Source organism: Drosophila montana, unplaced genomic scaffold (genome assembly GCF_035044405.1).
Source record: "Drosophila montana isolate Dmon_TW-CO22-7 unplaced genomic scaffold, ASM3504440v1 contig_312_1, whole genome shotgun sequence".
Lineage (NCBI taxonomy): Eukaryota > Metazoa > Arthropoda > Insecta > Diptera > Drosophilidae > Drosophila > Drosophila montana.
In genome coordinates this window covers 842,118-868,408 of record NW_026998009.1, presented here as the reverse complement: position 1 = coordinate 868,408, position 26,291 = coordinate 842,118, and the positions used below count along the sequence as shown (strand labels likewise).

General features: G+C 41.7%; 7 protein-coding genes across 8 annotated transcripts in view; 2 read left to right on the top strand and 5 right to left on the bottom strand.

Annotated features, from left to right (window-relative positions):
- Window positions 1-1,557: 1,557 nt before the first annotated feature.
- On the bottom strand, window positions 1,558-2,108 carry NimB3 (Nimrod B3). The gene is made up of 2 exons (XM_064686018.1): window positions 1,877-2,108; window positions 1,558-1,807 (listed from the first exon to the last, which is right to left on the bottom strand). Exons 1-2 carry the CDS (start codon window positions 2,035-2,037, stop codon window positions 1,600-1,602), a joined length of 369 nt encoding a protein of 122 aa, XP_064542088.1. The 5' UTR covers window positions 2,038-2,108; the 3' UTR covers window positions 1,558-1,599.
- A 242-nt stretch (window positions 2,109-2,350) lies between these two features.
- On the bottom strand, window positions 2,351-5,624 carry NimB4 (Nimrod B4). The gene is made up of 3 exons (XM_064686008.1): window positions 5,215-5,624; window positions 3,923-4,486; window positions 2,351-2,961 (listed from the first exon to the last, which is right to left on the bottom strand). Exons 1-3 carry the CDS (start codon window positions 5,505-5,507, stop codon window positions 2,457-2,459), a joined length of 1,362 nt encoding a protein of 453 aa, XP_064542078.1. The 5' UTR covers window positions 5,508-5,624; the 3' UTR covers window positions 2,351-2,456.
- A 798-nt stretch (window positions 5,625-6,422) lies between these two features.
- On the top strand, window positions 6,423-9,636 carry NimB5 (Nimrod B5). Its single transcript, XM_064686015.1, has 3 exons — window positions 6,423-6,796; window positions 6,912-7,454; window positions 9,455-9,636. Exons 1-3 carry the CDS (start codon window positions 6,465-6,467, stop codon window positions 9,549-9,551), a joined length of 972 nt encoding a protein of 323 aa, XP_064542085.1. The 5' UTR covers window positions 6,423-6,464; the 3' UTR covers window positions 9,552-9,636.
- Window positions 9,637-9,728: 92 nt separating this feature from the next.
- LOC135431074 (platelet endothelial aggregation receptor 1-like) lies at window positions 9,729-13,272 on the bottom strand. 2 transcript variants are annotated; one of them, XM_064686004.1, is made up of 2 exons: window positions 13,066-13,272; window positions 9,729-11,702 (listed from the first exon to the last, which is right to left on the bottom strand). In XM_064686004.1, exons 1-2 carry the CDS (start codon window positions 13,255-13,257, stop codon window positions 9,783-9,785), a joined length of 2,112 nt encoding a protein of 703 aa, XP_064542074.1. In that variant the 5' UTR covers window positions 13,258-13,272; the 3' UTR covers window positions 9,729-9,782. The 2 variants fall into 2 exon arrangements, with proteins under 2 accessions (XP_064542074.1, XP_064542075.1); XM_064686005.1 differs by lacking the exon at window positions 13,066-13,272 and adding an exon at window positions 12,109-12,330.
- Window positions 13,273-15,242: 1,970 nt separating this feature from the next.
- On the bottom strand, window positions 15,243-17,951 carry LOC135431075 (tenascin-X-like). Its single transcript, XM_064686006.1, has 2 exons — window positions 17,704-17,951; window positions 15,243-17,092 (listed from the first exon to the last, which is right to left on the bottom strand). The coding sequence occupies exons 1-2, from the start codon at window positions 17,911-17,913 to the stop codon at window positions 15,473-15,475; spliced, it is 1,830 nt and encodes a 609-aa protein (XP_064542076.1). The 5' UTR covers window positions 17,914-17,951; the 3' UTR covers window positions 15,243-15,472.
- Window positions 17,952-19,475: 1,524 nt separating this feature from the next.
- On the top strand, window positions 19,476-22,620 carry NimC2 (Nimrod C2). The gene is made up of 4 exons (XM_064686024.1): window positions 19,476-19,519; window positions 19,587-19,689; window positions 20,585-20,640; window positions 20,724-22,620. The coding sequence occupies exons 1-4, from the start codon at window positions 19,476-19,478 to the stop codon at window positions 22,618-22,620; spliced, it is 2,100 nt and encodes a 699-aa protein (XP_064542094.1).
- Window positions 22,617-26,291, bottom strand: part of rk (rickets) — a 58,433-nt gene continuing 54,758 nt past the window's right edge. Inside the window, exon 16 of the mRNA XM_064685993.1 lies at window positions 22,617-23,325. The gene's annotated coding sequence lies outside the window, so the exon portion shown is untranslated. The remainder of the gene's footprint in view (window positions 23,326-26,291) is intronic.

The window sequence follows — 26,291 nt, the reverse complement described above, 5'->3', positions numbered from 1 at the left end:
AGACATGCGTACCTTGCGCAAATAAAATCATTCTATCAACAATACATATGTACATTAAAATAAAAGGTTCTAATTGAAAATTCAAGTTTAATTACCTTAATATGATTTTTGCAATTTTTTTTAATAAAATGAAGAGTTGTTGTTAGCGGCAACCTATTCCGTCTTAACATAAGGTAAGCTTTCGCTCTGTCTGCCAATCCCTCACTGCCTTTCAAAGCGTCAAAAGTTGTTATAACGCCAAAAAACGGAGAACGCGATGAAGCTTTAATTTGAAAATATATATTTACATATATATTAACAAAAACACAGCACGATTAATTGGCATATGCAGATATAACAGGCATTGTGACCGTTTAACAAGGTAGACGTAAACAGACTAAATCCGCGCAATGGGCTTGCGCCTACACAATGCCGGCATTTACACTAACACAATTACAACAATAATAACTAGCAAGCGCACGTCATTTACATGTCCGCTTTTTGCTTAATGGCTTTTGGCTGAGTACCCGATCATTCACAGTAGTTTTTAAAAGCTGCAAACCGCAGAGCAAACGGTAAAAAAAGCTCGGCTCGTTCAAATATTTTCTCCCACGCTAACAATAAATTATTTATATCCATTCACTATGCTCACTTCATTTCATTATATAAACAAACAAAAAGGAAGGAAAAGAATTGACAATTCTCGCACATATAGAAATGCGAAACACAGCCAGACAGCATTAAAAAAATATCTATATTTCATACTATAAACAATTTAAAGAAAAAAAAATTAGTCAAACCGAAATTGCCAGGCTATGTATTTTAAGTAGATTTATGCACTATTATTCAATAAAACGAATAATATTCAATTAGTTGCAGGTAATACACATATGTAAGTACTTTACACATGGATTTTATAACACTTACTCTGTCTTTCTTGTGACGCAAACTCCGCAGCTTAGAATGGGTGCATTGGCTACACACGCGCGGAGAATGCAACCGATAAACAGGGCAGACGCGCACAGACTAAACAACGCCTGCGCTAAGTTAAAATTGCACCAACGCTCTCATCAACCACAATGCGCTCAGCTGGATAAAACGGGATCGAAAGTATACGCGCTAATGACTTGAGCTTAGTTGCCATTAGAATCAAATCTCTTAAAAAACTCTCTTTTGTATAAGCAGTAAAGACACCTGTAAGGGAATCAAAAGCATCGGCGCATAAACAGGGATAAAATGTACGAGTACTTCCCACGCTGACACCATTCACAATATCCATTGTCTGGATAAATGCTCTCTGGCAGCTTGGTTATCCGCCATCTACATATTAATATTAAAAAAAAAATACTCTATTTACATGTAGGTGTCTGCTGTACATACTTGAAAATCTAAAATCGATGGAATATTGACTTAATATGATATACATTAACGCTTTGTAAGACTTAATGTCAACCAATTGTTAGTTGAAGAATATTAAAAATAAAAGATCTGCAACTAAAATAAGTTTTAACTATACAAAAAAAAAACATTTTAAAACATTTTGATGGGATAACGCCACATGAATTTGAATTTGGTGGCTTGGTTTAATAGTAGACATTTATTTAGGTTTCCTTTCCAGCTTTAATCCCCATGTTTGCGACACTGGGCCCGTTCTCTATTATATCCTGGTGCACATTCACAGTATCCCGGCGAGAGGCATATACCATGACTGCAATCCTCCGCACAGATGGGCTCACATTTCAGAATTTCGGAACTGCCGCGATTCACATAGCCATCGCAGCAATATGAGATCTGACGTTGCCTCAGTTCCGGATTCAAAGTATTAGCACTGTAAATATATATGTGTATATATGATCTTGAGATCGTTGGCAGGCTTGGATAGACTGGCTATATCTACAGTTGGGTCTTGTAGCAGATGCCCGACTCACGGCTCGCCAGCATCTCACGCTTCCAGATCTCATATTGACTCAGTTTCCAGAATTGGCCAAATGTGTGCTTAGGCAGTGACAATGTAAGGCAAATAATCAGCAGGCCAAATATTTTGATGTGCGAGCGCATGTTTCTCTCTCCTCTTTTTAACTCTCTCTCTCTCTTTGGGGTAATACACTTGCGACTGCGGGACTGTCGAGCTACTGAGCTGCGCTCGTGTTAAGCTCTGCTTTTAAAGAACAGATCTGTGTATATATTGCGCATAGATTAGAAATGAGCAGTGGCGTAGGCTAAAAGGGGTTTTCGAAATAAAATATTAATAACAGGGAACAGCAACAAGCTGTGTAGTTAGAGTGGAACTGTCAGAAAGTGATTACCACGCAGAGTCCAAATACAGCCCCCCCTATAGCTACGCCCCTGCCTCACTGATAAGCACAGCGCATTTCTTGTTGAAACCAACAATTTCTTTGTGCTTGACATCGAAATTGTAAATACAATTTATTTTGAGCATATATATGGGATTATACATCCCTATTATTATCGCCAGCCTAGACCCACCATCTGTTTGAATCGATCATGCCAGCGGTGCCCAGTATAAAATGCCTGCCCAGCAGGAGCTCGAACTCGTGCATTAGCGAGGCATTCACCCGCAACGGATTGATGGAGGCGTACGTGGTCACCGTATCCGGGGACATGCACTTGTCTATGAATCGCGTCTTGCCCTCCAGGCAGCGGCAATGCCCCTCCGCATTGCAGTAGCCATTCTCGCACCGCTGATAGCTCAACTCGGGTCCGGCCACCACCGCACAGCCGCACACATTGGGCGCTATGCAGCGCCCATAGAAGCCGCAGCCGCGCTCACAGACCGCATCGCAGCGCTCCCGATTCCGCACATACCCATTGAAGCAGCGGCAATTGCCCGGCGAGACGCAGACCCCGTTCAGGCAGTCATCGCCGCAGTCCGGCAGGCAGCTGGTGGTGTTCTGATCGTAGCGGTAACCGTTCTGGCACACGCAGGTGGTTTGATTGGCACAGAAGCCATTCTCACAGCGCCTATGTGGGAGAGAGAAAGAGAGAGATATATACCATTAAAAATCAGGTAATTATGATGCTTATAGACCGATTTTGATGATATTTTCAGTGCATAATTACAAGATTCGAATATGCGTAACTACCAAAATCCTTTAGCTATAGCTTTACAAATGAGTTTTATTTACAATTATGGAGAATACGGGGGAAGTATTCAAAGGAGGAATTACTTTAGAGCTTCATATAATCTCACAGAGAACTATATGGTAAATTGTGAGTCTTCTTAAAAGTTTCGAGTTATACTCAACAGACATAATTTTGATATCGATTTTTATCGAGCACAGGCAAACGGAACAAGTTATCGATCATTTTAAGCAAACTGGATCTGTTTGTAGCGGAGTTTCATTTTATACTCTCTGAGATCGACTAACGTACTAAAGGTGGGACGGACAACTAATTAAGTAATATATGATTAAGTTGAGACGAGATGTTTTGGTTTAAATATGCTTTTGGCTTTGGGAGCTATTTTGTGAAACAATCTTATATTCAAGATATAATTAAATGGGGTTCTTTATATTTTACACAATTGTCTAATATTTAATTGTAAAAGTGTACTAAAATAAAAAAAACAGAATTAATATTTTATATTACAAAAAATGTCTTTTGTGAAATTAAACCATATAAATAGCAACCAAATAATATAAATACTAACTTTAATAAATCTGGAAAAATCCATGTTAATCATGCCTATTTTATATTGTATTCATGCTTTAACCTCGTGAAATTACATTATGAAAAATTCCATAAATTTTGATGAGTATGAGAATCAAAATTGTTGACTGTATAAAAAAAGTTTCAATTGTTTTATGCCTGGATTGTTAGTTCAACCTATATTCATACCCATTTCTAAAATATGAGTTTATATATATCCCCAATTTTAAATTAATCTTTTGCCGTTAACTTAACCCCTAACTTAATTACTTACATGTAGCAATTGATTTCACAGGAGCTGCGATTCATGCGTTTCTGGTAGCCCGGAAAGCATTCGCATTGATTGGGCGCCACGCAGTGCCCATAGCCGCAGTCGGGTATGCACATGGGCTGACAGCCGAGGGCATTCGATTCGCGCAGACCGCGGGCAAAGCCCTCGGCGCAGACGCACTTGCCCGGCTCGAGGCAGACCTCGTTGTGGCCACAGGTCGTATTGCACTGCGGCTGGCAGAACCGTTTCGAGCCATCCAGCTCGTAGCCCCGCTCGCAGCGGCAGGTGCCATTCAAATAGCACTGGCCATGGGGGCAGCCCAGCGGGCAGGTGGGCACACAATCGTTGCGGTAGTTGAGCACGAAATCCGTAAAGCACTGACACCGTCCACCCGGCAGACAGAAGCCATTCTCCCGGCAACGCTCCCCGCAGTCCGGCACACATCTCGACCAGTCGTACTCGTAACGGCGCCAGCCCTTGCAGCAGACCTCGATCACGTTGAAGTAGGGATTCGTGCTGCTGTTGCCCACGATTTTGAGCTCCTTGTCGTACTGAAAGAAAACCGCTCTGCAGGACGGGTTATTAGCAGAATTAAGACAAGAATCCAGCACAGGAAAAAGAAAACACAATATTTTGGATAAAAAATGAACAAAATGTAAATAATGCAAAATATATCAACTTGGTAATTAAAATCATATTTTGCCTTTTAAATATTGTGGGAAACGGAAACGAAATATTGCGTACTTCTCCAAGATATGCTCAATTAATGATATTCATCAATTTCGCGGCAACGTGGAAGTATTCAAAAGTTATTTCGTTAATAATCTGGTAAGTTTACCACATACATTTACATTTACAACAAATATGAATGAAGTTATAAATAGGACATTAAAATATATTATTTGCCTAGTTAAATATGCTCCAGAAACAAACAAATTTACATATACGAGGGATCACTGTACTTTCTGTCTTCTTAGCCACACAAAGTTTAGAGATGAGCTTCCGTGAAGGTAAAACATTTTGTTACAAATTTAATTATAACAATTTTGTATATTAAATAATTAATTATAATTCGATTTCGAGATATCTTCTAAATAATTAAAACAAAAGTTATTTCTTTTGTGCAATTGAGACGAGACTTTGAGGTATAAACATTATATATATTTTTCTCTTTATAATTATTTATGACTCTATTCAAATATCGCCCAAAATTGTTTTCACAACACTTTTCAGATAGGATTACAAATTGTCAAATATTCCACAAATATTTAACTCTAATCTCTAGCTGTACTTACGGCACTTCCCGGTAGCATTTATCCGGATAGACGCCTCGCTGGGGCAGTGACAGGCCTTGGGGTATGATATAGGGCTTGCGTGTGGATGTCGTCGAGGAATAGCGTCGCTGCTGGAGCTGCTGCTCGCGCTGCTGCTGCAGCAGCTGCTGTTGCTGGTGCAGGCGCAGCTGCTCGTCGAGCAGCTGTTGCTGCAGCTGCTGTTCGTGCAACTGCAGCTCCAGGGCGTGCATCAGGCACAGGTAGATCAGCAGTAGACCGGCCTGCAGGGCCACGGCGCGCAGCAGCTTGGACATATTTTAATAGTAGTTGGGAGCAACTGATTCGTTTCCTGTTTGACTCGATGCCAATCCAGTGCGTCGCCGCCTGTGGCACTGCAGCGTTCAAGTCTCAGTTGTTTACTGTGTGGCAGCAGCAGCAGCAGCCGCAGCAGCAGCGGCAGCAGTTGGAGAAACGGGTCAGCGCTTAATCGCAGCTGCGAGGGAAGCAGCGATAAGCCAACGGGCTTTCAATTAAAAATATTAGCAAGAGACGGCGAGCCACTAGATTTATTAAGAGTACTTCAGAGATCTGTAAAGCAAGACAATGTTAGAGAGAGAGAGCGAGAGAGACAGAGGCAGTGGGAGAGTGAGAGAGGCATATAAACACATAAATATCGCAAGCTGCTACATTACGTATACGTAGCAATATTAAGCAACATTCATTATTAAATAATGAATTAATTTACTTTAATAATTAAATAAAATGTTGTATGCTTTGCTTTGGATTATTATTAATAAATATTGTGCGTATAAAGACATTTTAGCACAACAAATTTATTAATAATAAATTAAATGTATTGTGTTATGCCCAAGTACTATTACTTATGGAATTTCTAAATTAAAATGTAAGTTTATAAGAAACATAAAAAATAATCAACTGATTTAAAAATATTTTTTTTGGATCGACTTAAACTCAAAAGTTAACGACCCTTGATAAATTGAAATAGGTAAAAATATAAAAAAATTTACGGTAAGCGGCCTAATGGACCCACAATACTATTGGAGCCAGCTTAGTTGGGAGACTTGAGATGCTAATGAGAACATGCCCGAAATGCTGGGTCTAAAAAGCAAAACAACTGATAAGCGGTCCACAGAAAATGACTGGGGCAGTGGAACGCGAGCGAAACTTGAGATCTCAGTTGGAATTTAGCAAGTGGTTTGCAAACAACGAAAACTGAATCGAAAATAAAAGTGGAGGACGTGGGCAACAAAATGCGTGCTCTCAGGCATGCCCAGGGTCTAAGCCAGTTGCTGCTGCTGCTGATGTGCCTGGCCAGGATTGGGGCGCATGTGCCCAGCTACTCGGAATATGATGCGCCCACTCGCTATGACAACCGACGGGGGCAGCAGGAGGGGCATCGCTATGCTGGCGGTGGCAACAGGCAACATGCTGCCCCACAGACACTCTACCAGCGTCCGGGCACCGTGAACTTTGACATGGTGGAGCAGACAGCAGCCCAGCAGCCGCTTAGGCGTGAGTATTTGCTGCGTGCCCACGAGGGCGTTCCGAGTCGTGACCAGCACAAATGTCGCATTTGGGTACCGTAAGTAGCCGGAGACGATCTCTCTTGAGCGGACAGCCACAATTCCAATTTCAATTGACTGTCCGCCCGTTAGTAGAGCGTATATTTTTGACAAAACTGTTTGCCCTGCGTTTAGTGCGGAAACTGTGTCCAAATATCCGCTGGCCAGTCTCATCCAGACAGACATGTCCAACAAGCTGTCCTCGATCGAGGTCTGCTGCACCGGATACACGCCCACCCGCCTGAAGGGCGTCACCGTCTGCCGGCCCATTTGCAGCTGCCAGAACGGGGGATGCCGTGTGCCCGGCGAGTGCGATTGCTATGAGGGCTTTGTGCGCAATGACAACGGCGACTGCGTCTTCGCGTGTCCCATTGGCTGCCAGAACGGACGCTGCTATCTGGACGGCAGCTGCCAGTGCGACATGGGCTACATGCTGGACGAGACCCGGCGCTTCTGCCGGCCCATCTGCAGCAGCGGCTGCGGCAATAACCCGCGTCACAATTGCACCGAACCGGAGGTCTGCAGCTGCGCCAAGGGCTATCAGTTGACCAATGAAGGCTGCCAGCCCGTTTGTGACCCGGACTGCGGCATCGGTGGCATCTGCAGGGACAACAATCAGTGCGACTGCGGTCCTGGCTACACGCTCAAGGATGGCGTCTGCCAGAGCGATTGCTATCAGTAAGTATTTCGATACTGCAAACTTCCTTACACAAACTTCCTCTGACTATATATGGGAAATGCATTCTTGATCAACTTCGTTGTCTTTATGATTTTTCCAAGCGTTTCTATATGGGGAAAGGTGTGTGGAGATAGTCAAATAATGAAATATGTTTTATCTCTATATATAAAACTGACTGACTGACTGACTGACTGACTGACTGACTGACTGACTGACTGACTGATTGGTGATCAACGCACAGCCCAAACCGTAAGAGCTAGGAAGCTGAAATTTTCACTGTAGCTACCTTATGTGATGTAGGTGCACGTTAAGACGGGGTTTCGGGAAATTCCACCCGCAAGTGTGGAAAAATCGCGAAAAACGTTTGTATGTAACTTTTTTGTTTACAATCCGATCGGCCTCAAACTTATGTTCAAAGATCTTTGTTCAAATTCATTTGAGGGGTGTTTCACACTTTTAGGAAAATCCGTTCCTCCTTGGTGGAAATGGAGGTCAAAGATTTGGTGGGTGACGTTTCGCGCTCAAATTCATTTTCAGAGATCTATAAGAAAAATCATTTGAGACGTGTTTCACACTTTTCGCAGAATTCAAACTTCTTCGGAGGGAATGCAATTTAAAGATTTTTTGGGCGAAGTTTTAAGTTGTGTCCGATTAGCTTCAAACTTATTTTCAAAGCTCTACATAAGAACTTAATAAATACGTGTTTTAGCGATTTGAGAAATTCCATCCGTAACAGTGGTAACTTAGCGGAAAACGGTTGTATGAAAGTTTTTTGTTTACGATCCGATCGGCCCCAAACTTATTTTTTCAAAGATCTTTGCTCAAATTCATTTGAGGGGTGTTTCACACTTTTCGAAAAATCCGTTCCTCCTTGGTGGAAATGGAGGTCAAAGATTTGGTGGATGACGTTTTGTGTTCAAATTCGTTTCCAAAGATCTATAAGAAAATCATTTGAGACGTATTTCACACTTTTCGCAGAATCCAAACTTTTCGGGAGGAATGCGACTCAAAGATTTTTTGTGCGAAGTTTTAAGTTGTGTCCGATTTGCTTCAAACTTATTTTCAAAGCTCTACATAAGAATAATAATAATATATAATGAATATGTGTTTCAGCGATTTGGGAAATTCCACTCGCAACATTGGTAAATTGGTGGAAAACGATTCTATGAAAATTGTTTGTTTACCGTCCGATAAGTTTCAAAATCATTTTCAAAGCTTTTTGAGAACGTTGATTTTTAACATAAGTTCCACGGGCAAGGCCGGGTTATACCCGCTAGTATGATATAATGAAGTTGTGTTAGATCTAGCTCTTATAGTTTTCGAGCTATGGCTAAGAGACTATTTGTCAACATCGACATTTTTCGTTATCAGGAAAATGAGAAAAGATATCGGAACAAAAAAGTATAAGCTCACTCTCTGTATGTCATATAAATTTCAAGTCTCTAGCTTTTATAGTTTCCGCAATCGAAGCGTTCCCACAGATTGTAGACGGACAAAAGGATAGACGGACAAAATCATCACAGCTGGTTGCCCTGCCCACAAAAAAAAGACTGCTGCCTAGAAATTTGGTTACAGATTTTCCAGATGCAGCAGGCTTGGGATTTGGTTAGAATCGGCTCAAATCGAATTTTAAAAAAGCGAAAAATAAATGTATAAAAAATATACAAAAAAAAATAAACGACAACCTTTGGCTGGTCGAAGATTAAATATCCTTCCTGAATTTGTGTAATATATGAAAAGTGTAAGCTTTAATAGCAAAATGATTGGAAGACTAAGATATATGAATAAGACACGGTTTTCCGGGTTCGGGCGAGTAAAGCTTTAAAACGGATTTGAGCTTAGATAGAAATTGATGTAAATTTTGATCATGGTTTAGTTTATATAAAATATATAATAGATATATATATATATATATATAGATATAGTTAAATGAATATACTATATGTATGCATAACACAAACATCTTACCTGACTTTTATATTTGATGTATATTCCACAGAAAATGCTACAACGGGATTTGTGTGAGTCGCAATCGTTGCATCTGTGATCCCGGCTTTACGTATCACGAACAGTCCACGATTTGTGTGCCCTTCTGAGAGTCAGCTTCAAGAACCTTACGATCGCTTGCTTTATTTGTAATTGTTATTATAAATAAAATATAATTTCATTAAATTTAACAAATACTGAAGAAATTGATGTTAATCTACAGAGGCAGGATCAATGCCTTAAATACTCCACACAGATCCTTCACAATAGTTTAAAGATATATGAGATACTCGAGAGGTGATAACAATATTTATAGTAATCATAAAGGTATTAAAATTGTATTAAGAATCATGGACAAAGTTGACAATGCTGAGTCCATCGACTTGCTGAGCAAGCGCCTTTTGGCGTCTGTGTTTCGAGTAGACGTGGCTGGCCACAACCAGGACCAGCAAGAGGATGCAGCTGCCCAGGCACCAGGCCAGGATTGCTGGCCATTTGACTGCACTGGCTTTAGTCTGTTCGGCGTTGAGTGCCGCCTCGCCAGGGTCCCTGGCCCTGGCTGCATCTTGCACTTGACAGACCAAGCGCTGCTCCGGCTGCCCATCCGCAGCCGGGCAGAGCAGCTGACCCGTTGGCTCCACGCAACGGCACTGGCCAAGTTCCAGGCAGGGCTGGTCATAGGCATCCCTGCAGATGTTGATGCACTTGATCGCAGTCTGCGCCACATCAGTCAACATGTGCCAGCAGCGGCAGCCAATGCTGCAATTTTTCCACGGCTGCTGCAGCAGCTGCTGTGGCTGCTGCTCCGTGGTGGCCACTGTCGTTGTCATCCAGTCGGTGGTCGTCTCTAGCTGCAGCTGGCAGCCAGCTGCGGTGCTCTCGTAGCCAGGATAGCACTGGCACAGCTCGGGCGCCACGCAGTCGCCATTGGAACAGCCGCGACTGCAGTTGGGTTTGCAGACATTGGTGTTGGCTCCGTCTGCGGGCACATAGCCCGCATTGCAGCTGCACTCATCCGGCGCCAGACAAGTGCCATTCACACAGTTCGTCGAGCAGCTGGGCTTGCACACGTGCTCCAACCCTGAGCTCATTGGACCCATCGGCTCATGTCCCAAATGGCAGATGCATATCTGGGGCGCTAGGCACGTGCCCAGCTGGCAGGCCGGCTCACAGATGGGCTCGCAGACATGCCGCGAATCTGGAGCGAACCGATGTCCAGGCTCGCATTCACACAGATCCGGTGCGATGCAGTTGCCATGTACACAGCTCTGGCTGCATTGCGGCTCACAGTTGTTGTTGGGACCCATTAGGTAGCCAGGGTTGCAGGCGCAGACCTCGGGCGCAAAGCAAGCGCCATTTGGACAGCCCTGACTGCAAGTGGGTTGACATTTTTGCTCAGCTTGCGACCGCTCATAGCCGGGATAGCATTCACACACATCGGGTGCCACACATCTTGCATAGTCAGAGCAACCCTTTGGACAATGGGGTTCACACAGATTTTCCTTGTTTTGGACATAACCAGGGCTGCATGCACACAGCTCCGGTGACATGCAGCTGCTGTGCTCCGAACATCCTTGACTGCAGATGGGCTGGCAGCTACCCTCCTCGGAACTCGTGTAGCCCTCGTCGCATTGACATTCTCCAGGTCTGCTGCAGCTGCTGTGCTCCGGACATCCTTGACTGCAGATGGGCTGACAGCTACCCTCCTCGGAGCTCGTGTAGCCCTCATCGCATTGGCACTCTCCTGGCTTGACACAACTGCTGTTTAGCCCACAGCCCGATTCACAGATGGGCCGGCATGCCCCATCCTCTTCCTTGTAGCCCTCGTGGCACTCACAGAGATTGGGCGCCATGCAGTAGCTGTTGGCACCGCAGCTGGACACGCACACGGGCAGGCAGGCTGCTTCGGGTACGGATCTCTCGTAGCCCAGCTCACACTCACAGGTATCTGGTGCCGCACAGAAGCTGTGATCACCACACGACTGAATGCACTGCGGCAGACAATCGTCTGATGTGTCTGTCCGGCTGAAGCCCGTGTTGCATTGGCACACAGCCGGCGACTGGCAATAGCTGTGTTTGCCACAGCTGTGGCAAATGGGACTGCAATCAGCACCAGAATATCCATAATTGCAGCTACATTGATCCGGAGCGCTGCAGTATCCGTTGCTGGGGCAACCTGCACCACAAACGGGCTTGCAATTGAAAGCTGAGCCTTCGTAGCCAAGACAGCAATAATATTCCGTCTCATATCTGTATTTAGTCTGCGACATAATAATATAAAATAAAACAAAATAGTATTAATATTAATAATAATATTAATGATAATAATAATCATAACCAAATTCGTAATCATGATCATAATCATAATCATAATCATAATCATAATCATAATCATAATCATAATCATCATAATCATAATCATAATCATCATAATCATAATCATAATCATAATCATTTTAATAATAATAAATTGAATAACACAGTCTTATAAAAATAAAATAAAATAACAATAATATTATTGAAATTAATAATCATATTAATAATATTAATAATAATAACAAAAATAACAATAATAATAATGTTAATAATAACAATAATAAAATAATAATAATAAAATAAATGTATATGTAATAAACAACTTGAATTATTATTTAATTTTTGTCTAACCTCGGGAAAATAGCGCAAATCAATTCGATTTTTAGTTTTTCCCAAAACCCACGTTTTGTACGTAATTGTCACGGTTTTTGGCACCATTTGTGTGTAAGATAATTTCTTCAAACGAGTGCACAACTTTGTTGTACAAAAACCAACAAGGACAAACAACAAACATGTCCTTAAATATAGAAACTGCATTGTTCAAATTATTCAAGTAGCTATCACGAGCACAATTCAAGCACAACTGCTCGAAGTCTGAGAGTCGGACGGGCACAAAAGCTACAGATTTGCAAACACATCCGTTTATTTCGATAGGCGCTACCCAAAATAGTGTGTGTGAAGTGTATATTAGTTATAATCACATATTCGTCTGTTTTTGTGTTTTCTAAACATGATCAGAAAACAAAGAAAACCCAACATTGTCCGCAAATCAAATAAGTAATATTGCAAAAGTTGTTCACTCCATTTAAGTTAATGTACCCAAAAAGTGGCGTTAGGGTATCTATTAGTCAACATTTCCCTGGTGCTACAGACAAATAGTCTTGCTAGTGTGGCCTAATCTCAAGCTATTTAGGAGTATGACTAAATTATTATTTTTTGATTCACAATTAACTCTGTTCGTCCTTCGATATTAGTTTTAATTTTCGGATTTCTGTATTATGTACTATTCTAATAGTTTTAATAAAATTAATAATTATAGTATAATAATAAAATTAATGTTATTTTTCGTCTTATTACAACTAACTCAACCTTAGTTTGATCTGTTTTTTGGTCAACTGATTACCAGTTCGGTTTATGGTAAAAATAAAAATAATATTTTCCATTTCGAGCCGGTTTAATTCTATCCTTGATAACTATTGTTTGAAAGTAAAAATATAATAATAATATCCTAAAAGTGAGCTTAATTTACCCAAAGCTTGTCTTATCTGTATTAATATTTGGTAAATAAACATCAACTTGGATACATACCTCTTGTTGCAATTCGCTAAAATAATTATAAGGCCAGTAACCTCTATGATATGGCAGGTTATTAGGTTGCGGGTGATGAAGGTACGATAAATATTTTCTCCTAGTACACACATTTGATCCATATGCTGCTGTACTTGTAACCAGATATAAAATCAACAGCAAAATGATCAAAAAATTGTAAAAACTATACATTATTTAACAATTGTTTAATTTGATACATCAAATTTTGACTTTGGTTCAGATCAGAAGCGCGTTTTAAACTCAACTGAGACGCGGATCTGTTTTGCAACTTGACTAAACATCCGTTAAAATTTCTTATTGCTTGAACTTGATAAAATCAAATATTGCAACTCAAATGCATTGCGAAAGCTTTGCTGAATTATTTGATAAGAGAAAATTGCATTAAAAATTTAGAAATAGCATTTGAATTAATCATAATACTAATATGAACTCAAGTCTCCGCCTGACTGACTGTAATACCAGTAAGAGACAAACAGAGAACAAGGGAGAGAGAGAAAGAAAGAGAGAGAGAGAAAGATAGAGAGAGAAAGAGTTACATATGTTATCAACTACAGTACTGAAGACCTTGGAACACATTAGAACTTTATCAAAGTGAACCCACATAAGAAAAAAATAATTCAACATATGGGAAGTTTATATTTTATTAAATCTTTATATATATTTACCAGCGGTTATTATCCGGCCTTGCCGGGTTATACCCGCATTTATCATCTACGAAGGGTGCATTTGAAATTGATTTTAATGTCGAACGGGTAGTAAACAATAAACTTTGCTAGAATCGTCCTTTTGTAGGGCTATGAATGTAAGTTTGAGGACGATCGGACACAACTTAAAGCTGCTCCCAAAAAAACTTTGACCCGCAGTTCCTATCAAGGAAGGTTTTATTTTTGCGGAAAATGTGAAACACGTCTCAGATGATTTTTCATATAGATCCTTGGAAAAGAATTTGAGCACGAAATTATTTTTATGCAGATCCATGCAATGGCGAAACGCGACCCACCAAACCTTTGACCTCCATTTCCTCCAAGGAGGAATGCATTTTTCGAAAAGTGTATAACACCCATCAAATAAATTTGAACAAAGATCTTTGAAAATAAGTTTGAGGCCGATCGGATGGTAAACAAATAAGTTGCATACAAACGTTTTTCGCAATTTTTGCACACTTGCGGGTAAAATTTCCCGAAACTCCGCACAGTGAAAATTTCAGCTTCCTAGCTCTTAAGGTTTCGGCTGCCTCAGTCAATCAGTCAGGACAAACAGTTTTATACATAGAGATTCATATCTTAATATACATTATACATTTATATGGACTTTATACTTAATAGGCTTTACGTTGCAATGCATATTTAAGAGTTTGCCATAATTAAATAGTTCAAATGCACCCCTTTTGAGTTAAAAGTTAATAGAAAGTCACGGCTCGGTCACGGCTCGGTCAACATAAGATATAAAGATGTAAAATAAATTATATATTTAATGTTTATTTAAAGTAAGATAAGTATATAAATATATCTATGAATACTATTATTGGTTAGTTTTTAAGCTATTGTGTAGAATTTATGAATTTTACGTTAGCTGAATAAAAAGCTCTTGCAATCAGTTATATTCAAAATGCAGGCACTAAGCCATTAAGTCAATCATTCAAGTATTCAGTCAATCAGTAAGTTAGCCAGTCAATCAGTTTGTTGATCCACCTTTTAGCCAATTGGATAGTCGGTCGAGTTAGTTAGCAATTCATTCAAACATTCGGGTTAGGCAGTCAGTGATTGAGCTAGTCAGCCATTCAATCAGTAGGTTATTCAGACAGTTAGTCAATCAGTCAATCAGTTAGTAAATTCACTTCTCAGCCAATTAGACAGTGAATTAGTAGATCGACAAATCAGTCAGTAGATCAGTCAGTCGGTCTGTTTATAAGTTTTCAAGTAGGTCATTCGATCAATTAGTAAATCCATCTTCCAGCCAATTAGATAGTCAATCAAATGGTCAGTCAATCACTCAGAGCAAATAATGTTTAATAAAGTATAGAATCGGATACCTGAGCAATATTTTAAATAAAACTTAATGTCTATATTGTCACAACATCATACCGAATACCTCAACACTTTCGGTTGGAAATAAAAAATTTAAAAAATGTTAGATTTTTTAAAATGTGTACTTAATATAGAATATATTGTTTAGCGCTCAACGGCACTGATTGAACACGCAGCAAACTCGCCTAATGATTTATTTTTAATACTATTTGAGGTTTTTTCGATGCGTCACAAAGAAACCGCATGAAAAGTTGTTCCTAAGCGTTTCCAATAGCACATACAATTGATTCATGCTTATTTTAATAGAGAATGAAAATATCAATTTCTTCTTTTTTTCTGTTAAATATAGAAAAGGGGTCTTAAATACTTTCCGTAGTAAATGCGCTATTCTGAATGCCCTCCACACTCGTATCGAATGGACGCAGATCAATGGAACGCAGATCCGAACCAGTCGTATCCGTATGGGAGCAATAGGTGGGTTTCCTATAGCGCCTGCCAAGCACAAAGGCCACACATGAGGCAAGTCCAGCGATAGCCAAAAAGCCGCATATGCAAACAAAAACGATGAACCAGAGAGCAGTCATGCTGGAACAGTTGCGACTAGCCGCATCATCCGGCGTATAGCCGGTAACGCATTCGCATTTTTCCGGCTCGTCGCAGTAGCTATTGTCGCCACACTCTATGCTGCACTGTGGCGCACAGTGATTGCCCTCGCCCGAATAGCCGGGCCGGCAGGCACAGGTGCCCGGACTGACACAATAGCTGTGCTGCTCACATTGCGGCGCACAGATGGGCGCGCAGCTGCCCTCCGCATCCAGCTCATAGCCCGCATGGCAGGCACATGCGCCTGGCTGACTGCAATAGCCATGGACACCACAATCTTCCGGGCAGCTGGGCTGGCAGTCTGCGCTCTCGGAATTTGCCGCTCGCACATAGCCTGCCAGGCATTCGCATTTGCCCGGCTGGGAGCAGTGCGTGTGCTTGCCACATGCCACACAGATGGGCGTGCACTGGCCCTGCTCGGACATCTGATAGCCAGCCAGGCAGCTACATTTGTTCGGCTCGCTGCAGTAGCCATGCTCACCACAATCCTGCTGGCAGCTGGGTTGACATGCGCCCCGCTTATCCTTCTGATAGCCAACGTCGCATTCACAATGCTCCGGCTGAGTGCAGCGCGCATGAGCAGCGCACTCCATGCTGCACTGGGGCTGGCATCTGCCCCACTTGTCGTCCGCATAGCCCTCGCTGCACAGGCACAGCTCTGGCCGGGCACAGTGGCTATTTAGGCGGCACTCCTTGGAACACTCTGGCTCACACTTGCCCGTTTGATTTCGCTTGTAGCCCTCGAGGCAATCGCAATGCTCCGGCGCTTTGCACGCCTCGTTCGGTGCGCACTCCTTGCCGCAGATGGGCTGACAAACGCCCAACATGTCTGCCTTGTAGCCAGCTAGGCATTCGCATGCTTCCGGTCGGGCGCAGTATTTATTTAGCGCACATGCCTGAGAGCACTGTGGACGGCACAGACCCTCCGTATTCCGTTTATAGCCCGCCTTGCACACGCACTGCTCAGGCTGCACGCACTCTTCATTTGCACCACAGGCCTTACATGTGGGCCTACACTGACCCAGTGCATCCGTCAGGTAACCAGCGTCACACTCACACAGATCGGGCTTGGCGCAGTGTTTATGGAGTCCACAGTCTGCCTGACAAATGGGTTCACAGCTTGTCGCATTCTCCACGGCTCGCTGATAGCCTTTCCAGCAGCTGCAGGCACCAGGCTTGGGGCAATAGGTGTGCTTGCCACAGTTCCGATCGCATTGCGGCATGCAACGCATCTCGTCGTTTATAGTTTCAAATCGATAACCTTCGTGGCAAACACATTCCGGTTGCTCATTCTGTCCACGCTGCACACAATTCGCATGACGACTGCACTTGGGCTTACATCTGCGCGGACAATTCGCCGGATATTCTCTGCCTACCTATTAGGTGAACACCTTTCTTGTTTATAAAGATATACATAAATATTTATATTTTTATACTCTTGTAGAGAAAGTTATAGTTCTGTCATAAAAGTAACACATACAACAAGACATCTTCGACGCCATCAAGTAGAGTAGCGAGCACTCTCATTGGGCGGACACCCCTGCCAAATCCAACCGTAACCATTCCCTCGCTATTAGACGAGCACTAAGTGAGTTTTCACTTAATAAACATATAGTTCTTGATCTCACTATTTCTATGCGAGTTAGCCTTTATATATGAAGGAACCGACCACTCGGACCACTTTCTTAAATAGCTGCTATAGAAACAATCGGTCAGCAATTAAGTTTTTGTGTACAAAACTAACATATCATTTTAAATCTTATATCAAAATCGGAATAGTATGTTATTTAGCTCAAAAGAAAGAGTTTGTAAAATGCAAATGAGTTTTTATAGTTTTTGCAAGCTATCCTTTGTTATGATGAGCTTCAATTATCTCCTCACATGTTTGCAAAACTGTCACAACTCCACAAGAGTATCTAATCTTCGGCGTGCCGTAGACTATTATTTTCCTTCTTTTTATTTCAGTTTAGTTTTATATATTTTATACCACTGTAACGTTGTAATGCTCCATGATTTTCTTTTCGCGCATCGCTCCATTTGGTCCCATTCGAAAGTGCGTCACCTCCTCTGAAATTGTTTTGTTTTTGGCCACCAACACGGGCAAACAGTTCATATTTGGGGCACCATCACACAGAATGTAGTTGAAATATGCCAGGAGCAAGCATATTGGAAACAGCATACGCCCAGCTCCACACATGTTTGCGTAACGCGATATTTTCACAATACTCCTTTATGGAGTTTGCTCTACGAACTTTTATGTATAACTGATTCACGGTTTAATGCTGAATGCCTTTTATAGCCTGGATTTCGTAACCGCAGAAACCTTTTCGATTAGAGCATTATAAATAGTTATATAAATATATGTATATTTGTGGATATTGCAAAAGATTTGTAAACATAATTTTATTTGCGTGACTCCTGAATGGAACAAGAATACGAAATGTGCGAAACACCACTTCAATGAAATTTTATTCTGTACAAATTAATTTAAATTGAACGCAGGGAGAACAAAATAGTTGCATGCAATAATTTTTCACTCATTCTTCAAACATGTGTTCAAAATATTTTGTGTAGAGCTTTGGAATTAGGTTTGAAGCAGGTGCGACAAAATTTGTTTCCCAAAATTCTTGAATTCTCATTTTTCCCCTGAGACTGCTTTATATAGAAAATTATGTAAAAAACCTTGATTAAACATATTTAAATATCATACCTTGAAATACAATTTTAAGAACTTAATTTACAAGTTTAAAACTCGTTTAAAATATTGAAAATTACTCATAAATTTAAATAACTGCTACTAAACAGTGCTGCCTAGTTAGTATGTATGCAGTGCTGCCAATAATTTGCACTTTATGGCATTCAACTGCTTGCTACATATTGGTCACACTGTTCGTGTGCAGCCAACTTAACACTGTCTGCCAATGCGCCAATCAGACTTCAAACGAACCTAATTAAAAATGTCAAATTAGGTTTCGCTCTTGTTAAAATCGAAATATGGGGGGTTCAAATAGATCTTACGAGTAATAACAAGAGTGTATTTTGTGGGCCAGCAAACAAAATTATAAAAATGGAATTCCCTACATTTTATAATTACACATAAATTATTTAAATGTTGTTATCTTAAAGCATGAAACCGAATTTCTTAAAAATATACTGCCCCATATTATCGGTCTACCATTTATACAAGGCCATATAATCACAAATGCCTACATTATATTCAGATGCGCTCTTCAAGTTTATTTTCTTTTTCGTTGATCTATATTAATACCAGCTCTGAGATCGATTCGTTAGATCGTTTCGTTAAATATTTAATTACAATATATTGTTTGATTTATAAATAAATAAATGGTTTTTGATTTTACTTTGATGTCACATAGTAAATGCTCTCTAGCTCCGATAAGCGAAATCTCTGAATTCAATGTTAAGGACCTCGGCGACAACTTGAGGCATATCGCAAATACCAGTCGGCCATTGGAGTAGGATGAGGTCGTTGTTTTGGCCACACTGGGTTCAACAAACGCATATATAATATATATACACATATATGTATGTATATGGTTCATATATATGTTAGCTCTGATAAGCTCAAGCACACACAAGTCCGGTCCGATCTGTCTGCAATTCAATTCTCATTTGTCCGTTCATTTGTTAATTGTGCATTAAAGCGAGTGGTACGTTTTTTTTTTACAATTAAAATCGCCAAAAATCCAAAGAGAACAAAAAATGTGGCGCCTATTAATCATATGTTTGTCCAGCTCTATGCTGATCTGGCTACAAATCGATGCCTGTGTGGAACGTATGCCGTAAGTTTAGAATTTCCCAAAAATAAAAAAACGTTCAAAGTGATCTAAGTCGAGTTAAATTTGAAAGGGTCGTGAAAATGAGGGTCAACCTGGTGACCATGCGCAAGTATCAGGGCCTGACCAACTGCACCCACGATTGTGGACCTCTGGTGGTGCGACCCATTAAAGAGGTGTGTATTACGATAGAATACATAGAACTAATAGAAATACGCTTAAGAAAGATGAGAAAACACAAAGCAAAAACTAAATAATAAACTAAAATTTGTGTTGTGTAAATTATAAGAAAATTAATTTCTTTCTTTGTGCGACTTTAAATGTTTATAATATAAACAAATTAATTTCTTTCTTTATACTAGTCCGGCTTATATCATAAGAAAATTAGTTTTGTTTTTCACACTAATTAACTTTGAACTCTCGAAAGTGTTACGGCTATAAGCGGTTATCTTCGACCCGCCATAAATGAAATACCCTTGCAGAAATATATCATATAAAGGAGAAATAAAAAAGTTTGTTATACAAAAGCTCAATTTTTGCGATAACGCGGTCCGATATTAAAATTAATTAGCTAATATATATTATAATAATTACGAAAAATAAAAAGAGTTTTAAACAAGAAATTCGTTTTCGAGCGTTCATTTCTAAGACAGCTATATAGCGAACCGATCCGGCCGATTACAATATATTTAATCTATCTGCTAGAGAGTGTGGGATCTAGGTAATCTTTCATAAATAAAATGCATAGGAAAGGTAATAATAAATACATTAAGTAAACATATATCTCGAAAACTAAGAAAAGGGTTTTAAACAAGAATTTCGTTTTCGAGCGTTCATTTCTATGACAGCTATATAGTGAACCCTAATCTGGCCGATATGCGATATATATCTGCAAGATAATGTGTGATATAGGTAAACTTTTATGGCGATGGTTTTAATTGGCTTGGTCAAAAGAGACAACTCCTACGCGAAACACAAAGTACAATCAAATTAAATTACCGATATTTTTGCTAATTAGATCTTAAATAATTTTGGCCGATTATCTAATTAATTGTGTTATTTTCCAATCAGAATTATATGTCGGAGGAACTCGTCTGCTGTGCGGGCTACGAGCGCAAGCAGGAGAAGTAAGTAAACTTAGTACTTACCACTAAAATCTCTGACTCTCCCTCTCTCTCTCTCATTCTCTCTCTCTCTCTCTGTAATGCAGCGGCGAGTGTTTGCCCAAGTGTCATGATTGTGGCGCCACCGGCAAATGCCTCTCGCCGGAGGTTTGCCTGTGTGGCCAGGGCTACAACAATCAACAGAATCGGAGCGTCTGCCAGCCGGAGTGCAGTGAGCAGTGCGAAAATGGACAGTGCATTGGGCCGGATGTGTGCCAGTGCAGCGCGGGCTATCGATTGCGCAACGACAGCAGAAGCATTTGCGAGCCGGTGTGCAGCGGCATCAACGATTGCACCAACGGGCGCTGCGTGGCGCCGGAGCGCTGTGCCTGCCACGAGGGCTACGAGCGCAACGAGACGCTGGGCAAGTGCGTGCCCATCTGCCTGGACAAGTCGGAGCACAGCGATTGTGTTGCTCCCAACGAGCTGCGCTGCCATGCCGGCTACGAGGGGCACTGGGGCGAGCGTTATCGTTGCGATCCCGTCTGCAGCAGCGGCTGTCGGAACGGTCTCTGCCTGGAGCCGGAGCGCTGTGCCTGCAATATGGGCTTTGCCCATGTGAACAATCGCATCGAGGCCGGCTGTGAGCCGGTGTGTGAGCCGGCCTGCATCAATGGCACTTGTGCGGCGCCCAATCATTGTCAATGCCAGGCGGGTCATGTGCCACTCAATGGCTCCCAGGCGCACATTTGCACGCCCAGCTGCCGGCAGGGCTGTGAGAATGGCTTCTGCAATGCACCCGGTCGCTGTGAATGCCATGAGGGCTACGCAAAGCTATATCCGCATCGCTGTACACCCATTTGCTATCCCGCCTGCGGCCACAATGCCCGCTGCACTGCCCCCAACACCTGCAGCTGTGAGGAGGGCAACGTGCCGGTCAATGGCAGCAGCATACACTGCGAGCCGTACTGCAGCAAGGGCTGCAACAATGGCATCTGCAGCAGTCCGGAGGTGTGCAGCTGCCTGGCTGGCTATGAGGCGGTGACCGCATCCTATTGTGAGCCCAAATGCACGCGCTCCTGCATCTATGGCAGATGTGTGGGTCCCGATCTGTGCCGCTGCTTTAACGGTCATCGTCCCAGCGCCCGGAATCCGTTCGTCTGTGAGCCCATCTGCAGCGAGCCCTGTGGCCATGGTCGCTGCATTGCCCCAGAGATCTGTGAGTGTGATCCTGGCTATGCGAAGCGCTGGCCCAGCGGCTCTTGTGAGCCGTACTGCACACAGAAGTGCATTAATAGTCGGTGTGAGGGCGGCACCGGTCGCTGTCGCTGCTACGAGGGCTTCCAACTACGGCCCGGCTCCAATTCCATCTGCGATCCGGTCTGTACGCCCAGCTGCAACTATGGCAACTGCGTGGAGCCCAACAGCTGCGAATGCTGGCCAGGCTATGAAGACACCAAGCTGCATTACGTGTGCGCGCCCACCTGCCGGCCCGCCTGCGAGAACGGACGCTGCGCGGCACCCGGCCGCTGTGAGTGCAATGCCGGCTACGTGGCAACCAATTCCAGTGCGCCGCATTTGTGCTACGCCCAGTGCCGGGAGCGTTGCATCAATGCCGAATGCTTGCGACCCAACGAGTGCGTCTGCCTTCCCGGCTACAACTTTGTCCAGGGCAGCAGCGCGGAGTGTGCGCCCGAATGCAGCCAGCCCTGCGACGTGGATAGCGTCTGTGTGGCGCCCGAAATCTGTGAGCAGCGCCCATTTCGAGCTCTCACCACGGGCGGAGCCGGCGGTGTCTCCAGCTGGACCATGCTTGGTCTGGCGGTGCTGCTCTGCCTGCTGCTCGTTATGCTGCCGGTGCTCCTCATGCGCGAGTACTTGCAGCGACGTCAGGCCAGGAGGGATAAACAGCGTGTCCATCTGATCGAGAATCCCAGCTATGGTGTTTGCCTGGCGGCCAGTGAAGAGCTGCCCGGTGACCAGGAGATTGGATTGGGCGATTAAGCTAAAAAGTACTTTTAATCGATAATACACGTTTTTCTTATTTTTAATTACTTATCGATAACACTTGCTACTTATATCTTAGCACTTGTTACTCGATAAGCGATAACACACATTTTCTTTAAGCCATAATTCTTATCGATTATAACAATATATCGTATTTCTTATAATTATAATTTCGTATATGAATAATGGAAAAATCGTTTATACATTTATTACTCTACAAACGACAGCACACGTTTTGATATTATCGAACAGATGTATTTTTAATCGATAACACTTGTTATTTGGCTTACAGCAATAAAATGTAATGTATGAATGCTGGATATTTAAGTTTATTTAGTTGCTAAATAACATCAATTAAAGGAAGACTTGTAACCCAAAGTTATATTTTCTTTTCGTCGTTTAAACAACGTTGAAATTAACTGGCGCCCGAGCAGGGACCGACACGCGTTAAAACAGAACAAAACGATTCTACGTGCGCGATAGTCGGTTAAAGCAAGCAAAAATAAAACCAGAGCAACTCTCGCCCATTAAATTCCACGAATGGTTAAGTTTTGTTAAGTTTTCCGATTGGAACTTAATTGTTTTTTTTGCCCATTGGTAGACAACATAGCGTGGAAGGTCCGTCCTCAGAGCACTCTCAACGGTGACTGGTCGCAGGATCCCCAGTAGATTTTAGAAGTTTCAAACAGGATGACATCCGGCCTGGCGGGAGAGGTTGCCACATCAACAATAGTGATAGAAGTTAGAAACTAAGTGAAAACTATTAATATATCTAACAGTGAAACTTAACAAAAGAAATACAACAAAGAAAATATTTAAGAACGATAAGAAAAATAAACTATAAAAACTTTAAACGTAGTATAATGTAGTGCGTATATGCCCGTACAGAATACCCTGTATTCAAATATAAAGTATGCAGCACTTTGTTGCATACAATAACAATAATAACGTAAACAAGCTCAGAGCCACTTTATGTATTGGCTCGGTCTCATATTACGCAGCGAGGTGCACTAGCCTCACTAGCTGACCGTTTATGCTTACGCTGCAGATCCCACGCTCCGTCTGAGCGCATTCCGTGAGCAATATATATGCTCACTAATACAGGCATATGCGAGCTACTCACTCTCCCTCTCTTTGTAGCTGTTAACGAATAACAGCATAAGTATATATGCATATCCATAGGCTAAGCTCACATTTTCAAAACTGAATAAAATCATTATTAATATCCAATCCAACCAGCACTGACGTGCTACTGCAATTATTTCTAAACTGACATATATATATCTATACCACATGGCGACCGTGACAGTGGTTTGCCGTTTGTGTAAAAAAAAAAAAAATGAAATGAACAGAAATTAAAATGTTGAAATTGTTGTGAAAAAAAAAAATTATTAAAATAAATTGATAATAATGCATAATGAGATTGCGTCAAACAAAGATTGATTAATTTTACACTCTCAATGACGCCAATGATATGAACGAAAATTGCAATATACATTGTGAAACAAAGTGACAAGCAACAACATCAACAACAACTAACAAAATCTGAATCAACGACAACTGAGAAAGCAAATTTAACAACAACAAAAGAAACTTAACAGATGACACGAACGTGTAAACCAAAGACAGCCTGTGCGATGACCAGCACCGGCACCGCCTGAGCCCATAGGCCCCGGACAGCAGCAGCAGATACCAAAAGTGTGAGAGGCAGTCCGCCCTTTGCACCAACGCAGGAAGTAAATGAGCAACGTTGGACTGGAAGAAGCTGCTCCTGTTGAGCAAAGGGATGCACCCAGCCTGCAAGAGGCTTTAGAGGTGTACCCCAACGATGGACCACGCCCACTCACAATAGCTGAGTACCGGGCACGACAACAGAAGAAGGAGCAAATAAAGAATCTCGAAATCATCGAGAAACAACTTCGTACTGGTGCGAAGCAACGCAATAAGGGCTGCAAACCTGCCAATGCCTAAATTGCCCTTGAATATAAACTGTAATTCAAGCCGATGCGCGAAAGCGCTACTTGAAAAATACTAAAATCTGTTAGGCTTTTTACTAACACATACGGTTGGACTATTAATTGTATAAATAAAAATTGTCAGCCAACCGTATGCCCTACTTACACAGAGTCCAAACTTCAGACATTTTACAACGTCTAAGGGATAACCTGGTAAGCTTGAACGAAAAGTACAATCTCCAGCTTTATTTACCATCGGCATTAAACACGCCGGTAACATTTGATAAGTCACTCCTGACAAACGACCAAGTAGAAGACACAAAATTAGTAATCATGGCACAAACAGTTGTAGAATTTATCAAGCTAGCCACATCTCTGATACCAGAGTTTGACGGTAAGCCGGAAAACCTACAAAGTTTTCTAGATTCTTTGAATCTATTAGAAACATTAAAAGGCACACATGAGCCAACAGCCATAAGCCTTATAAAAACTAAGCTAAAAGGCCATGCTAGAAATTTAATAAGTAATGAGCAGACAATTGCTGCAATCATTACGCAACTATCAAATGCAGTAAAAGGAGAATCGGTAGAAGTTTTATCTGCTAAGCTTCTTAATCTGCAACAGAAAAATAAAACGGCTAACCAATACACCCAAGAGGTGGAAAAACTGGTAAAGGCTCTTGAAGGCGCCTATATCAGTGAAGGTCTAAGCCAATCCCTAGCAAACAAATACAGCACTACAACAGCTGTAAAAGCTATGACCCAAAATTGTTCAATTGATAAGGTAAAACTTATCATGCAGGCAGGCACATTCAATAACATGAATGATGCCATTTCCAAATTTGTCAATAGTTGCACAGAAGCAACCGGACAAACCAATACTATCCTTTACTACCAAAATTACTATCCTCGTGGTGGAAACCGCGGAAGAGGTAATTATAGAGGCCGACCATACAACAGAGGCGGCTACAGAAATAATAATAATGGTAATAGAAACAATGATAACAGAGGCAATCCTCGAGGCGGCTCATATAAGGCGGCTCAAACAGAGGAAGACAGCAAAACCAGATCCGAGATTCCACATTTGCGAAGGGAACCTCCAAAGTAGAAGGAAAAAACCAGCCACTGGTGTATATTAGAAAAAACAATAAAAAAAAACATTTGTTTGAAATATATATATATATAGAATATGGAAAAATAACACTAGTTTTAAATTATTTGAACATCTATTGATATATACAATGTAAGAAATATCTTTTGGTTAGACCAATTTTATGGCTAACGAAAGTAATTTGATTTTGGCGCAAAATTGCCAACGTTAGTGAAGCAATTAGGTAACCCCTCGAGGGAATTTAACGATGTAGACGACCAAAGGATAACTGACAATCAGAATTTGAAGGATTTGGACAGAGTACAAGACATAGTTAAAAGCCTCCGAGAATTTTCTGGTAACCCGGCAGAATTTAGTTCATGGAAAAAGAGTGTAGATCGCATACTCTCAGTCTACGCAGCTGAAGTAGGCTCGCCGAAATACTTCGGCATATTGCATACCGTGAGGAACAAAATCAAAGGCAATGCTGACACGGTCCTCGAGTCGTACAATGTTCCCTTAAATTGTCTCACACTGCACTACGCAGATAAGAGAGATCTAGGAACATTGGAATGTCAAATGACCGTGTTAGTGCAAGGCAACAATCAGACAGTAGAAGAATTC

Coding starts and splice junctions, on each gene's coding strand:
- NimB3 (XM_064686018.1), bottom strand. CDS start 2,037: ATGCGCTCGCACATCAAAATATTTGGCCTGCTGATTATTTGCCTTACA. Junction 1,808..1,876: donor ATCTGCTACAAGACCCAACT/GTAGATATAGCC, acceptor ATATATTTACAG/TGCTAATACTTTGAATCCGG.
- NimB4 (XM_064686008.1), bottom strand. CDS start 5,507: ATGTCCAAGCTGCTGCGCGCCGTGGCCCTGCAGGCCGGTCTACTGCTG. Junction 4,487..5,214: donor AAATGCTACCGGGAAGTGCC/GTAAGTACAGCT, acceptor CCCGTCCTGCAG/AGCGGTTTTCTTTCAGTACG. Junction 2,962..3,922: donor TGTGAAATCAATTGCTACAT/GTAAGTAATTAA, acceptor TCTCCCACATAG/GCGCTGTGAGAATGGCTTCT.
- NimB5 (XM_064686015.1), top strand. CDS start 6,465: ATGCGTGCTCTCAGGCATGCCCAGGGTCTAAGCCAGTTGCTGCTGCTG. Junction 6,797..6,911: donor AAATGTCGCATTTGGGTACC/GTAAGTAGCCGG, acceptor CCCTGCGTTTAG/TGCGGAAACTGTGTCCAAAT. Junction 7,455..9,454: donor TGCCAGAGCGATTGCTATCA/GTAAGTATTTCG, acceptor TATATTCCACAG/AAAATGCTACAACGGGATTT.
- LOC135431074 (XM_064686004.1), bottom strand. CDS start 13,257: ATGTATAGTTTTTACAATTTTTTGATCATTTTGCTGTTGATTTTATAT. Junction 11,703..13,065: donor TTAGCGAATTGCAACAAGAG/GTATGTATCCAA, acceptor ATTATGTCGCAG/ACTAAATACAGATATGAGAC.
- LOC135431075 (XM_064686006.1), bottom strand. CDS start 17,913: ATGTGTGGAGCTGGGCGTATGCTGTTTCCAATATGCTTGCTCCTGGCA. Junction 17,093..17,703: donor AGCATTACAACGTTACAGTG/GTATAAAATATA, acceptor TTCACCTAATAG/GTAGGCAGAGAATATCCGGC.
- NimC2 (XM_064686024.1), top strand. CDS start 19,476: ATGCTGATCTGGCTACAAATCGATGCCTGTGTGGAACGTATGCC. Junction 19,520..19,586: donor GCCTGTGTGGAACGTATGCC/GTAAGTTTAGAA, acceptor TAAATTTGAAAG/GGTCGTGAAAATGAGGGTCA. Junction 19,690..20,584: donor TGGTGCGACCCATTAAAGAG/GTGTGTATTACG, acceptor TTTTCCAATCAG/AATTATATGTCGGAGGAACT.